Source organism: Ogataea angusta (assembly GCF_019207475.1).
Source record: "Ogataea angusta isolate 61-244 chromosome Unknown 61-244_NODE_3_length_881311_cov_93.026150, whole genome shotgun sequence".
In the NCBI taxonomy this organism is placed as follows: Eukaryota; Fungi; Ascomycota; class Pichiomycetes; order Pichiales; family Pichiaceae; genus Ogataea; species Ogataea angusta.
In genome coordinates, this window is record NW_025065217.1 from 1 (window position 1) to 14,575 (window position 14,575).

The window sequence follows — 14,575 nt, forward strand, 5'->3', positions numbered from 1 at the left end:
CGATGGATGTCCCATTACAATATGAGGATCTGATACTGAGGCTTTATATGCCTTAGAATAAGGAGATGAAGACTTCACTTGGTATGTAGATTTGAACAGTTTGTTCTGATGATGATAAGTTCCTAATAAATCTTTATCACACCATAATTTCTTGTTACTAATTTTAATCTCCTTACCAGCAAGCACAGCTTTGTTAATAGCAATCAGGTTGGATGGACATTGTGGAGCATATAGAACATCTTTTAGTGTCACTGTCTTGTGTCCTTTAGATAAGACAACAGTTCCTTTCCCATTCACCATAACACCAGATGCTATTCCAGAAATATATCCACTGGTTGGACGAAAGTCTGTGAAGTGATCTCTGTTGTTCGAAATATGTTCAGATGCACCACTGACAATCCAATAGATTTCAGTCTCAGGTGATTGAGATATGTTAGTAACATGAGTTGTACTTGAAGCTGTTTCCTCTTCGTGAGAAAGATTTCCGTAGTAAACTGCAGTAAAGGAAGTCGAATCGTCACTATCAGATTCTGTTTGAGCCAGATTCCCTTTTGAAACTGGAGTTGGTGCTCTACAGTCTGGAGATTTGTGGCCAGTTTTCTGACATCTTGCACAGATAACTTTCTTCTTCTTTTTCGTCGTTCTGGTAGAACGTTTAGTAGCCATGAATCCGGACTTGGTTTCGTGTTCACATAATTGCATTGCCGTGACAGCTCCTTGAATAGTTAGTTCATTTCCGCAGTCAAGAAAAAGATTTTGTTCTAGTTTCTCATTCTGCAGTGAACTAAGTTTGGAGAAGATTAACCATACTGCTGGATCTTGATTCCATTGAAGTAGATTGACACATTTTGCTCCCCATTCCATAGGCCCTTGTCCATTTGACGAGTTGATAGAACAGTATTCTTTGTACAACTGTCTAAAGGACATTTGGCCATAATATTTGATCAGAAGGTGATATTTTTGATAACCAGTTTGATCCTGACTAATCAGATTCTTTACTGGTTGTGACACTGAGGTGTGTACCCAGAATAACAGGAGTTGGTCATAAGCAGCTTGAATTTCAATAGCTTGTTCGTTACCTCCACACTGTTCGAGGGAAAAAGGTAAACTACCAGTTTGAATATAGTCAACAAATGATGGTTTAAATGAATTTAAAGTATTTGTGAATTTTGTTTTCCAATGCATAAAATTTGCCGCTGACATAAGCTTATCATCATCGTTAAATGAGTTGGTCGCCCAAAAAGCGATCGCAGGGCTCATAACCTGTTGAAATTTTCTTTTGATAATTGTAATATCTACAGTCATTGCTCTTCCTTCAATAGTGTGAATATGTATCAGATAGTTAATATCTTTGGTATACCTTAGTCCCTCACTTATAAGTGGGATATGACACACCCTTATATAATATTTGGTTAGTCTCATATGCATATCTCAACAAGACCAACAAACCTTCATATCAGGATAAGCTGCAGAGCCATGATATAATCTATGACTATCATATCTCAACAAGAACAAGATGTTCTCAATAGCTAAATGCAAATGATTATTATTTCCATGCTCTTTAGAATTATGACTTTCTGCTGCGTATAAATTCTTATATTGTGAACATTGGTATCTCCACGTGGTACGTCAATTGTGTTAACTCTTCATCTTAATCAATCTATGATGTGCACCTGATATATCTGGATGACCTTATCATTTCCTTTTATCTAGCCACGCCAAAATACCAGTAAAGTAATTTCTGCGTTGCAAATTATATTAACGCTAGATATAGCTATTAGACATACTCCAGCACGATCTTGTTGAGATAAGATAGTCATAGATTATATCATGGCTCTGCGGCTTATCCTGATATGAAGGTCTCTGGGTCTTAGCACATGCATAGTATGTGCATCAGATCCAGATGATACGAATCTGGATCACATATGAGACTAACCAAATAATATATAAGGGTGTGTCATATCCCACTTATAAGTGAGAGACTAAGGTATACCAAAGATATTAACTATCTGATACATATTCATAGTATTGAAGGAAGAGCAATGACTGTAGACATTAGACTTATCAAAACAAAGCTTCAACAAAAAATGCTAGCTACTTCATTGTGTCAAACGTAAAAGCAACCTCATTAAGTGAAGCCTCCGGTGATTCACGCAAACCAATCATGAATATATGAGTTTATGTTATCACTTTGTTTTACGGAATTTCAAACTCAAATGTTTTGTACCTTGACTCATTGTAGAATGATATTCGAATGAGTTAATTTGACAAAAATAAGCTTACTTTCGGTATTCAAAGGGAATTGAGCATTTCCATGAACTCGGTACGGCCTTGAGACAAATGAGTTATACCTTACACTTGAGTCTCGAAATTTTGCGGCCGAAGCTCTATGATCTGCTGGAACAAGCCTCCAGCGTCAAAATTACAAGTCAGAGTTGAAAACCTATAGCATAAAACTAGGAGGTGCTCATTTGATTATGAAACACCTTGCATGTTGTTTGTTGGCTTAGATCAACCTTCAAGTTGATCCCCAACACGCTGCCCAGACACATTGACAAAACGGTTGTTCTAGCTTACCTCAGTTCAAATTTTAGGTTCCAGTTGCCTTAACTGAGTCGTGATTCAGATTTTCCACCTAATTTGAGCTTATTGAAACGACATTGCACGCTGTATTTTGCTCCAAACCGGATAAATTTCAGACCTGGATACGGATGACTGGATGATTGCGCTAAAATACAGAATGAGATTGACAGAATCTAGACTCATTTACAGTAATTAAGGGTACTTAGGAGTAAAAACGAATGTGTAGGAAAGCAGCTGAAAATTGATACTATTCAATATTTATTAAGTTGTGTCGAGTGACATGTCTGAGGGGGGGGCAATTCGGGTTTTCGCAGTTATCTGATGTCCAGAGTCTGGCACATTACTCTGGTCTTGCCTCAAAAAATGGACAAGGTGAGGGTCCCTGTTGTGGTAAGAAAGTTTTTCAATGAATCTTGATTCGAAAGGTGTACGGTCAACATATAGCATGTTATAGCATGAATCGTATTTTCTTTTGACCACGTGCTATTCTCAAGCTATTGAGTGGGTAGCAAAGATAATCTTAAAGTTTTAATGGAGAAATGATATATCAGTTGCCCAAACATGACACTGATTGTTGTATTCGTAAGCAGGCTCAAAACCTTTTATCCGTACATTGATTGACAGCTTAATGGCTGGTTCCGGCTCTGTTGCCAGCTTGTTTTCCAATGAATCAACTCTAGCAGTTGTCAATACAGGCTCATTGAAACTGTAACTGTTCCAGTTTAGATTGTAGCTACAGTCAATTGTTAGCTCTTTAGAAGTTGAGGAACGCTCGACGCCAATATCGTCTAGTCATCATGACATGACCATCACCATTGTTGACGTCCAAAGTCTTATGTTGCAACTCCACGCTCCGTCGACCTCGACTAAAGTGAAAGATAAAGTCCTAGGCTTACTTGACGACTAATCGCAGTCGGGAGTTATAAATATTCATTCGTGATCGATAGGTAGACACATAACACACTATCTAGTTTCACCAGATTGGCTTTTTGCAGGCTCGGAACTTGCACCAAAATCGATTTGTGTCGTGAGATTGAGACCTAAGATCACTTCTTGACAAAAGTGAAAAACCAAAAACCTAGAAAATTCGAAAAACTATCCAGCGTAAGCAAGACACCTAGCAGTCAAAACTAGGCATCTCGGAAAGTGGGTATATCGGTGAAATCTACCAATTTGCTGAAGTAAACTCATGAAACAGAGATTAATAGCTAATTTGTACCTACTTGAATGAATGTCTTTGGAAGTATGCTTATTCACCAACTTACACGTTGTGATAATGCAATGATGCATTCCGTCCCAATTTTGGAGGTATGCGGCGCTGGGTAATCCATCGATTTCTATGTTTTGTTTGTGATGATTCGTTCATTATCTGAGGAAACCGTTTTGTAGAATGTTGTTGGGGGTCCAACTATCTCAATAATCCCGAACATATGGTCACCTTTACAGTAACAAACACACTAGTCAACCAATCAGTTATGGACATTTCGACAATTGATCTAAGATTTTCAGGGAGTAATTCCAATGCAATAATATATCATAGATTCTTGAGACAGAAATCCCCTAGTGACCGGTAGGCTTGTATTAAATAGAGCCTTTGATCTAGAACGCTTGTTTTAACATTTACCAACTCAAACACTGTAACTTCGGGAACAAAATGTATATGATGGCTATCTCATTAAAGCAGCTAGTTCACTCTCAAAATAAACTCAAAATGAAATTCTAGCCGCTAGCCTTCTTTTGGTTGAAGTGGTGGTGCCAAAAAGATATCGATCTGTCTTAGTTGAGATCTATCCCTCGCTTGTCCGTTCTGATTGCTACTTCTTTAATCTATTAAGTAGCGAGTCTGTCACACAAAACTCGACATCACATCATTTTTGGAGGATACATAAGAAATGGAATTAACTTTTACTTCTAAGATAGCATACATGTTGTAATGTTTTAAGTGTGCGCTTCCGATCCATGCAAGAATCGCTCAGATAGAAACAAAGTGTTCTCATGGGTAAACTCAAACAGTGCATTTGGTTTGTTAGTCAACTTCACAAAAAAAGGCACACTTTCAAAGGTGAAACATGCATTCTGGATCATTCAAAGTCTATGGCAAAATGTAAAATTAAGAGTCTGCAACTAACATGATCTTTTTGATTTGCGTTTTATTTGATGCTTTGACTGCCCAAACTTTCTTTTTGAATTATACGCACCGTACTCATTAGCATCCAAGTAGTGTATCTCTGACTGTTGCTGCTCCAGGAAATTTTTGGGATTTACACTTGTGAGCTCAAAGCTGGCTGACTGATTGGCTTTTGTAGAAAGCCTTCAATCCTCTAATTTTATTCCAGGGATCACTTATCATAAAACGAAGCCCGTGTCAGCCTATCATGATTCTAAGCTCATAGTCTGTTTCCGTTATATAGGATTTGATTCAATTCTGCCCCGAAGCATGGTGCACATGTCATCAAGCCGGAAAGTGAGACCTTGGTAGTATTTGAGAGCCGGCACCGAACTTGAACTGCAACAGACAGAGTTTTAATTTACTGTTGCAAACCATTCCATCAGCTCTTGCTGGAGCTATTTTGATTACGTGAGCTTTTATGTACTTGCTTATGCAATCTTTAATAATCAACTTTTAGAACAACTGCCAGATGATCTCATAGATTACTGGTGGGTGAGATACTAGTTTGAATCATAAAATAGTCGTCCTCGCAAAAATGAGGAGCAGCTTCAAACCTGTAATCAGCTTGTAGCCACTCCGATATGTCTTATCATTCATACAAAATATCATACTTTAATTGTTGCAATTGTGCCGTTGCTTTCGGTGTTTCAAAAACACCTTCCTCGGAAACCTATCTGCCATTTGTTTGGAATAAAAAAAAAATCTAGCCATTTCAACAGTGACTCGCATTAAACACAAAACTGTTTTCATCATGGGTCTTCACGCTCAAGTGCCTCGGTGTATTATCATTCGTCATGGGTAAGTTGAGTGCCTGAGAATTCACGTTCCTAACATTACAGCCAAACTGCTTGGTCCAAATCGGGACAGTATACCTCAACCACAGATCTCGATCTAACTAATTATGGCGTCAAGCAGATGAAGGCAACTGGTGTGACGCTAGTTGGGAATAAACCTTCAAATCTCATTCAGACTCAAGACCTCAAACTGGTTATTAGCTCTCCCAGAACAAGAGCAATACATACTCGCGATCTCTTGCTAGAGTCTTTATCTTCGGATGAAAAAGCACATATCCAATTTGATATCGACAATGATATCAGGGAATGGGATTACGGTGACTATGAAGGTTTGAAGACAAGCGAAATACTTGAATTGAGGAAAAGTCGAGGTCTTGGACCTGATTGGGACATTTGGTCTAAAGGTTGTGAGAACGGAGAAGACTATATGCAGGTTACAAGCAGGGTGGACGCCGTGATAGATCGGATTCGTGCAGTGCATAAAAAGGCTTTAGAAGCAGGTCAAGCTTGTGATGTGCTTGTTGTCGGCCATGGCCATATTCTGAGGTGCTTTGCCGCTAGATGGTTGGGAAGAGAAATCAACCAAAATCCTCAGCTAATTTTAGATGCTGGGGGAGTAGGAGTTTTGAGTTACCAACACAACAACATCAGCGAGCCTGCCTTGTCACTCTCTGGGGCTTTCGTTGTCAATGAGGAGACGTAAGTTCAATGCTGTAGCAAGAAGGCAGAGTTATGGTTGTGTTAATTCTTCCTGTACCCGTTTTTGTTCGTAAGAGTAGACTCTTTTCCAATTTTTCACTGAGCTATGCAGTTTATTGTCCGTGCTTAAGAACTTGTCGTGAGCGTTATGTGCACTTAAGTATGTACTGAAATTTGTGACAGAAGTGGATGTCGGATTTGCTTGATTCAAGTCTGATATCAGATTGTTATCGTCATGATCAATGCTGTCGAGCAAAGACTTAGTTGAGTTTGGACTTCTATATGTTGCCCCTTCTTCCTGGTCACCTTTGAGCTGATTATGTATTTCATCGATTGTGTTATTTAGTGAGAAGTTGAATGCATTGTGAGGATTGTAGTCATCATCTGAATTGAGAGAATAAGATGGTACACGTTTGGGAGACCCTGGTTCGTTTAAAAAAGTGTCTTCAGTCTGGTCTCCGTGGGGCAGGGTTTTATGAGACCCCTCGCTTCCTGAAAACCATCTCTCTGCATATCTTTGCCTTCTCTTTTGTTTTGTAGGACTGGTAGACTGATCGGAGCGCAAACTAGATCCGTGATAATCAATAGGCGTACTTGATGTCAGCTGAAAATTCTTTGAGATTGGAACGCAGCTCATAGACTTAAAAGCAGAATCTTGAAAATCCGGTAATTGTTGATTACCTTTAGGGATAGTTTTAGGCCAGTCCTTGAAAGATATAGATGCTAGTCTCGTCTCATTCCTGTTTTTGAACTCTCTCAGAGAATCAAACGACACGTATTCCGTCTGTTTTGAGCATGCATCAAGAACTTGGGGACTTTCTCCATATATGTTGGAGGATATCGCGCTTTTATCTTGATTGTGTGATTGGTGATGTGAGCTGGCGTGAGTCGTTTGTATGCTCTCGATCGACCTTTTTAAAAAACCTGAGACTTTTCGGCTAGCATTATTGATATTCTTGCCAGTTTTTTTGATAATTGGTTTTATCAAGTCCGCTGGCAAAGATCTGTTTGAGGCTCCAGATGGTGACGTACCAACGCACAATGGATCGTAATACGGACTCTCTGGATCTGAAGGGTCTGTTAAAGAAAACATGGAAGACATAACTCGTTCCTTGAGAGACAACCTTCTAGTGTTTTTTGATTTGGGAGTTATTTGAGCTATACTTTGATAGTCTTGAAATTCTGGATCAAATAAAGGCGAGCTTATGGTAGATTTGGATCTGGAAGAGCTGTAATACCGAGTCTCTGCGTGCTTAGATGATTCACTCAAAACAAAGACGCCACAAACAACCAAAACCGTCCCCAAGAAAATGAAAAATCCAGCTGCTCCAAAAAATTGGGACCATTGCCTGTAGAATGTCAGCCCATTAGATATGCTTGAGATGTTGTAAACACAAAATACTAACGGGTATAAGATGGAAGTGCTAATCAGTTTCAGTCCCTGGTTGAGCAAGAACAATTGTGACAAACAAAGCACTAGGAAAACAAATACTAGCAGGTAGACCAGTGAACTGTTCAACTGCCTAAAGTTGCGATTAGTGAGAGTCAAAAGAGCTATCTCTATCGCAGATTTTGCGAGCAGTAAAGACTGAGCGGAAAGTATACCTGATGTAACTCCATATAATATACCTTGGATTGACTTTATAGTCCCCAATGGGAAAACAAACAATGAATTGTAGACAGCAGAGTTGCAGTGAAGGGCCCACAAAAGAAGTCGAAGCATCTTTTCCTTGAAGATAATTGTTGAAAAGTGAAAAAATGAATTGGTGTTTGACGCGTTTTCCTGGACACTTCTGAGAAGTTCCTTCAATTTCGCATCAAATCCATGAAAGACTTGTATACAACGACTGTCCTGGCCTTGTCTTGATTCGCGGGAAGTTTCACATGAAGATACGATTATCCAACAAAGAATGAGAATAATTACCCCAAATTCCACACTTATCCAAGCAACAAATTCCTTTTGACTCAAAAGCACCATGAAGTCTGCAAGATCATATTTTGGTTCACCAATACCCCCGCCGCATAATGCGATCAAGAATGCTCCCACACCAACCAACATAGTTCCATAAAGAGATTTTCGAGTAAATTGCTCATGTAAAATTAATGTGTTGAATACGGTATTAAACACCAAGCCTATTGACTGAAGAGGACTTAATACAATCAGTGGAAGAGTAGAAAGCTGGATAGTAGAACCGAAAACATTAGAGATGATGAATAACAAAAAGCCTAGATGCCACAACGATCTTTTGTATGGGGACAGTTGATGGCCACTTCGAGCAGCGAACTCATTGGCCAGATGCGATTTTCTCTGAAGAATGAGGCCAACGGATTGACAAGCAGACGAAAGGAGACCGACAAAACAGCCTATTAAGATTTTATTTCCCATCAGTGAAGTATTGATTGATTCATCATGCGCCAGGAAGAGAAGCATATAATTGAAATCGGTTTCGACCATCAATTAGACTGTACGGCAATTTCAAGAGTAAAAGCAGGTCACAGTTCTCATGAATTCGAATTCCTTTCTGATGATCACTCGAAAGCCTGAATGTGTTGGTATTCACTCTCGATAAGATTTACTCTTTTGGACTCTTTGAGAATATGGTCTGAAAGGAGTTAACAAAAGCCAGACAAAGAAAACAAGTTGCTAGTGATATCTGAAGTATGACTTGGGGTGATTTGGGGGGATAGAATAGCTGGCGAAAAGAGTCTTGCGTGGCCAGATAGAAGATTAAATCGGCAGGACAAAAACCAATCGATGAATACTTACGTAAACAAAATTGTATCAGTCTATCGAGATTTAAACATAAACAGAAACTCTAAACTTGCTAGCTAGCGTAACCACTCATTAATTAATACTGAGTTTCATAAAGAAGAAAGATTCCCATTTCTTTACCTATGAAGTATATGTACATTCAGACACGAATACAAGAAACCATCTGATTAGCAGCCTCCAAGAAAGCAAGTACTACTGTCGTGGCGCTATGCAAAACTAAACGCCTGTTGCTAAGTTTGGACAAAATCGAGGCGCACGTTAATTATCTATAATCATGAAAGTTGATAAATTTCACACAAATTAAATATGAACTATAATTAAATAGTGTACCTAAGATAATCTGAAGGAAAAGAAATATTATTAGTTTAACTGGGAGACAATCGTAGTATCCTTTAGTTTTTCTAAAATCCTGATACAGTACAATGGCTAGTCGCGTTTTCTGGTTTCACGTCTGAAAGAATGATAAATATGTCTCTGTCCTGACCACGGAAATTATATTTATAGGACTCAAAAAGGGAAATTGTCTGCCCACCTATTCAGAGTGCATCAACTCAGTCTTGTATTCAAAGCACTGAAAAACTTCCGCTAATTTGTGAATTTTAGGCAAACAAATAGAGGACATGTAAGCCACAACAAGTCAATGACACGAAAACGGCTGTCAATGATTGAAATGTTCTCATGTGCGTGAAGAGCGTTACATAATAATTCACCTAGACATCCTGCTTGAGGTAAAACATTACTTAATATACCATGCCTGCAATACTGTGTTTCAATCTTGATGGTTCCAAGTATATATACGTAGTGAACCTATCAATCAGGTTGAAACATCTTTAACAAGCATACGCATAAGGCTAGAATTCAGTCATATGTTGGACCACGGCCTTGTGTGAAGCTGGCTGATTTAGCTAAAATTTGATATCGTATGCAGATACTGTTCTGCTCAAAAATTCCAACGATTTAGGCGTTGCATGTCGATATCCAAGCCCTTTCTTACAAGGGGCACTCGTGCTTCAGTATTGAGTAGAGCAAAAACAAATCCCCTACACTCTAAGTAATCATTGTACTTTCAGGACAGTCATTGATGATTCTATAGCTGTCACACAATCAGCGTTGTGACTTATCAATCTGATATATTATAATTTTTAGGTAATCGTTAAAAATCAAGTTCGACAATTATTATCTAATCAGGAATTTGGATCAATTAGTTTAATATGACCTATTTCATCGCATTTGAATAGTCGAAATAAAATGTCGGAATTCCAAGAGTACCTTGGAAGTGTACTTACAAATTGCAATAGGAGAGACCCTGAACAGGTGAAGCTAGGATTATCCGAATTAGACCAACTATTAACAAAGCTTTGCGTTCTCAAATATGATGAATTGACTCATGAGCCCAGCGCAGTGAGAAGAACCAATAGTCCATCATCTATTATTGGGCGAAAGGCAACATCATGTGAGAGTGGTTTTACACGCGGTTTAGAGAGCCAATATCAAAGGAGGTGGAAACTGCCGAAAGTAGGCGATGTGGTATTCGGAGAATTCTTGATTTTACAAGACAAAATACAGTATAACGTGGTGTCACAGCTCATTCAAATCATTCCGTTTGTTAGTACTTTCGAGGAAAATGAGTCACTAAGAGTGCTTTTCAGAATCTTGCAAGGTTGCTTTCTACTTCATCCTTCATCTCGCAATCTAATGACATACGAATCCAAAATGTGTGTTCTACTGGAATTTCTCAGCCCAAAATATAGCCCCAAGGTAATCGAAGCTCTTATTCCTGTTCTTGTGAGTTCTCTTGTTCGAAATGTTCCAAATCTTAGAATATTTGAGCGATTGGGAGGTCCTCAGTATTTGTGTGAACTACTAACACACAGGTCCGACGATTCAACTTTGGTCCACGAATGGAAAGAAGTACAAGTCAAAGTGCTTGAATTTTTGTTTTTCTATCTGATCCCAGAGTCTCAAAACACGGAGGCAACCTCCTCGTCTAAGCGTCCAGTCGCGTCTAAACACGAAAAGCTGAGTAATGCAAAAAATTATGATGATGGCCACCGAAGAAAAGGCACAAATGAGAAGGCTACAATACTTAATAGATATCTGAATGGGGGAATTACTAAAGGTTTAGTGGCCGAATTGCAGACTAGCAAGCCATTTGGTGAGATGAACATAGAATGGTGAGATACTGAAGTGCGTTACTCATTCCATTAAGTCTGCTCAAATAGCGGCTTTAGTATATTTGAAAAGTCGCAGATTTTGATTTTGTATAAGTTCACACACAGTCAATCATTGGGCTTATAATTTGAGACTTGCCAATGTTCTCGCGTGCCTTGCTCCAGGAGTTTGTAAATAGCTAAAGAAACCTTTAGGACACTTCAAAATACTCTGCAAGACCCTCTACTTATGACGAATGTACACCTAGAGGTCTGACGAGCTAATGATGTCTTTGTCGACTAAAAATCAAATTCTTTTCTCTTGATCCTTGGACTCATTCGCATTCACGACTCGCATGACCAGAGGTCACATGACCATTAGTAAACTCCGTATTCGGTGATGGCTGTTGTCAACACCTCGTGTGAGAACCAAAATTTCGGACTCGAGTTCGGATTTCTTGCAAAGTTCTCCCCTAAGAATTTACGAGCGCCCGGCAGCGCTGGCTGGAGCGTTTGAAAAATTACCAGGCAGCAGATTCCTTTCCGTAATGGTCTCTATTTGAAAATATATAATTCAGATTTAATATCTACATTTTTTTGCTAATTGTGAACCAAACATGCTGTCGCAACTTGTCAAAAGCCATTTAGTCAAAGCCTCAGGCAAGCGAGGATTTGCTACGACACTAAACGAGAATTTTCTTCCAAAGAAGTATGGCGGAAAGTATATAGTTACCTTGATTCCCGGCGATGGAATTGGTAAAGAAATCACAGATTCGGTGAAGACAATTTTTGCTGCAGAGAATGTTCCTATTGATTGGGAGACAGTGGAGCTTTCGGGAGTCTCTGGTTCTGCTTCTCAGATAGACGAGGCTGTTATGTCTTTGAAGAGAAACAAGGTGGGACTGAAGGGTATTACATACACACCTAGCTCCCCTTTTGCAAAGTCATTGAATGTTGCATTGAGAAAAGAGCTTGACATCTTTGCTTCTTTAGTGCTGATAAAGAACATTCCTGGTGTTCCATCTAAGCTTCAGGATATTGATTTTGTTCTTGTCAGAGAAAACACTGAAGGTGAGTATTCTGGCCTTGAACACCAGTCAGTTCCGGGTGTTGTCGAATCTCTGAAAATCATGACCAAATACAAGACTGAAAGAATTGCTCGCTTTGCATTTGATTTTGCTATCAAGAATGATAGGAAATTGGTGACTGCCATTCATAAGGCCAATATCATGAAGTTAGGTGACGGTCTATTCAGATCTACTGTAAAAGAAGTTGGTCTTGCAGAATACCCAGGAGTGGAGGTCAAGGACATGATTGTTGACAATGCTTCCATGCAAGCCGTTTCTTACCCTCAACAATTTGACGTTATGGTTACGCCAAATTTGTATGGATCCATTTTGTCCAACATTGGTGCCGCCCTGATTGGTGGACCAGGATTAGTGCCGGGAGCAAACTTCGGTAGAGAGCATGCCGTTTTTGAGCCTGGCTGCAGACATGTTGGTTTGGATATCAAGGATAAAAATGTTGCCAATCCTACCGGTATGATCTTGTCTGCAACCATGATGTTGAGACATCTTGGATTAGATCCTTATGCGGATAAAATTGCTAAGGCAACCTATGACGTTTTGGCTGAAGGTAAAGCAGTGACGCCGGATATTGGGGGAAATGCTACCACTACCGAATTTACTGCGGCAATTCTATCAAAACTCCAGTCTTAAATAGATGATTAGAAAACTAGAAGCTGACATTTATATTTACGTGTATAGAGAGATATACAGTTGAGCTCGCTATATTTATAGGATCCGTTATCAGCCTGACCCTATTTATTACGTAACGTGGACTAATTTGAAGGGCATCAAATAGAATAGAATCTCTTGCCAAAAAGTATGGAAGATGATTGATTCAGTTGATTTTCATTTACAATTAAAGCAATCTCAGTTTCGAACACCAACTGAGGTGCTGAGAAAGAATTTCAAAAGCATACAAAAACTGGTGGAATCACAGAAAAGCTATTATATATCCCAGATAAAGCTGATTGAGAACACTCGAAATAAACAGGAGAAACTCAATCTTATCGACTCGACTATTCAACAGCAAGAGATATTCAATGGAGAGATTGAGAGAAGGGTCAAAGAGCATAACAAATATATTACAAAGCTGAAACTGAGAGTACAAAAACTAAAACAATTTCAGACGATATACGATGGCCGCAGAAGAGACCGCTCCGACGAAGAAACACTTACCAAATATGCAGCACTCTACAAAGAGGAAATAAACCTTTTACTGATCGACTTCCTTCTCAAAAGCTCTTATATGGACCCACTACATTCCGATGAATACAACTCGGGTGTTATCTTAGCTAAAAAACTGGGGCTAGATAATTTGATTGACTATGATGTGATATTACAAGGTCTTGCAATTTACAAGGAGATTAAGTATCACAAGAATCTGAAGATTTTGATCAAATGGTGCACAGAAAACAAAAAGAATCTAAAGTCAATCCAGGAGGAAAACGATCCAAATTCTTCTTTAAAGTTTGAAACTTATTTTCAAAGTTTTATTGAAAACGTCAAGCTAGGAGAGCTTACCAAGGCTCTCGAGATTGCCAGCGAATATTTGGTGGATTTCTTGGACACGAATGTGGACGACAACTTATACAAAATTGCTTCAGGTGCGGCATTACTTTGCTGGAACCGAACTTACTTAAACGATCCTAACCAACTACATCACAATCGTCAACATGATAAGACCTCTTCGTTTTACGACCAGAGTATGAATCTGGTGAGCCAAATTGAAGGAAATGTCTCACCGTTAAAAGAGCTTTTGGAAGAAAGTAAATGGTCCAAGCTAGCTGATTTTTTCCTTTTCAACTTCAATTCCATATATGGAATAAGCCAAAAACCAGACCTGCTTTTGCTTCTAAGTGTGGGATCGACTGCCCTTAAGACAAGGTCTTGTATGCGCTCATCGACCCTGAGTCAAGCACGTACAGGTGACATCAGCTTCGACGATTACTTGATCGACCAGAGGAGCAAAGATGGAAGAGTTGCGATACATAATGAATGCCCGATATGCTCACCCGATCTATATGAACTCACTCATGATATCCCCTTCTCTCATCAGGTTAAATCAAATATTTATGACAATCCAGTGATGCTTCCTAATGGTAATATATACCAATATGATAAGTTGAGTTCCAAATCTTACAAGATTAGTGGGGAGAACTTTGATCAATCGAAGCTCATGCCAGCTCAACTTTCCAAAGAGTTGAACGACTCTTTTGGAGTTCTCAGTAAGGACAGGTTTACTGGTCTGTTGGACAACTATGAAATTTTGGACCCTTTGACAGGAGAGGTTTTCAAAAGGGAACAAATCACAAAAGTATTTCCAACATAAGAAAGAAATT

At 39.1% G+C, this 14,575-nt stretch overlaps 6 protein-coding genes across 6 annotated transcripts; 4 read left to right on the plus strand and 2 right to left on the minus strand.

Annotated features, from left to right (window-relative positions):
• Window positions 1–927, minus strand: KL928_001437 (uncharacterized protein; the record flags this gene model as incomplete). The annotated part of the gene is made up of 1 exon (XM_043201802.1): window positions 143–927. A coding segment is annotated over one exon (785 nt), but the record flags the coding sequence as incomplete, so codon positions are not given.
• Window positions 928–5,668: 4,741 nt separating this feature from the next.
• On the plus strand, window positions 5,669–6,250 carry KL928_001438 (uncharacterized protein; the record flags this gene model as incomplete). Its single annotated transcript, XM_043201803.1, has 1 exon — window positions 5,669–6,250. One exon carries the CDS (start codon window positions 5,669–5,671, stop codon window positions 6,248–6,250), a length of 582 nt encoding a protein of 193 aa, XP_043060715.1.
• Window positions 6,251–6,277: 27 nt separating this feature from the next.
• Window positions 6,278–8,632, minus strand: KL928_001439 (uncharacterized protein; the record flags this gene model as incomplete). The annotated part of the gene is made up of 1 exon (XM_043201804.1): window positions 6,278–8,632. One exon carries the CDS (start codon window positions 8,630–8,632, stop codon window positions 6,278–6,280), a length of 2,355 nt encoding a protein of 784 aa, XP_043060716.1.
• A 1,635-nt stretch (window positions 8,633–10,267) lies between these two features.
• Window positions 10,268–11,197, plus strand: KL928_001440 (uncharacterized protein; the record flags this gene model as incomplete). Its single annotated transcript, XM_043201806.1, has 1 exon — window positions 10,268–11,197. One exon carries the CDS (start codon window positions 10,268–10,270, stop codon window positions 11,195–11,197), a length of 930 nt encoding a protein of 309 aa, XP_043060717.1.
• A 589-nt stretch (window positions 11,198–11,786) lies between these two features.
• On the plus strand, window positions 11,787–12,887 carry KL928_001441 (uncharacterized protein; the record flags this gene model as incomplete). Its single annotated transcript, XM_043201807.1, has 1 exon — window positions 11,787–12,887. The coding sequence occupies one exon, from the start codon at window positions 11,787–11,789 to the stop codon at window positions 12,885–12,887; it is 1,101 nt and encodes a 366-aa protein (XP_043060718.1).
• Window positions 12,888–13,062: 175 nt separating this feature from the next.
• Window positions 13,063–14,565, plus strand: KL928_001442 (uncharacterized protein; the record flags this gene model as incomplete). Its single annotated transcript, XM_043201808.1, has 1 exon — window positions 13,063–14,565. The coding sequence occupies one exon, from the start codon at window positions 13,063–13,065 to the stop codon at window positions 14,563–14,565; it is 1,503 nt and encodes a 500-aa protein (XP_043060719.1).
• Between the last annotated feature and the right edge of the window lie 10 nt (window positions 14,566–14,575).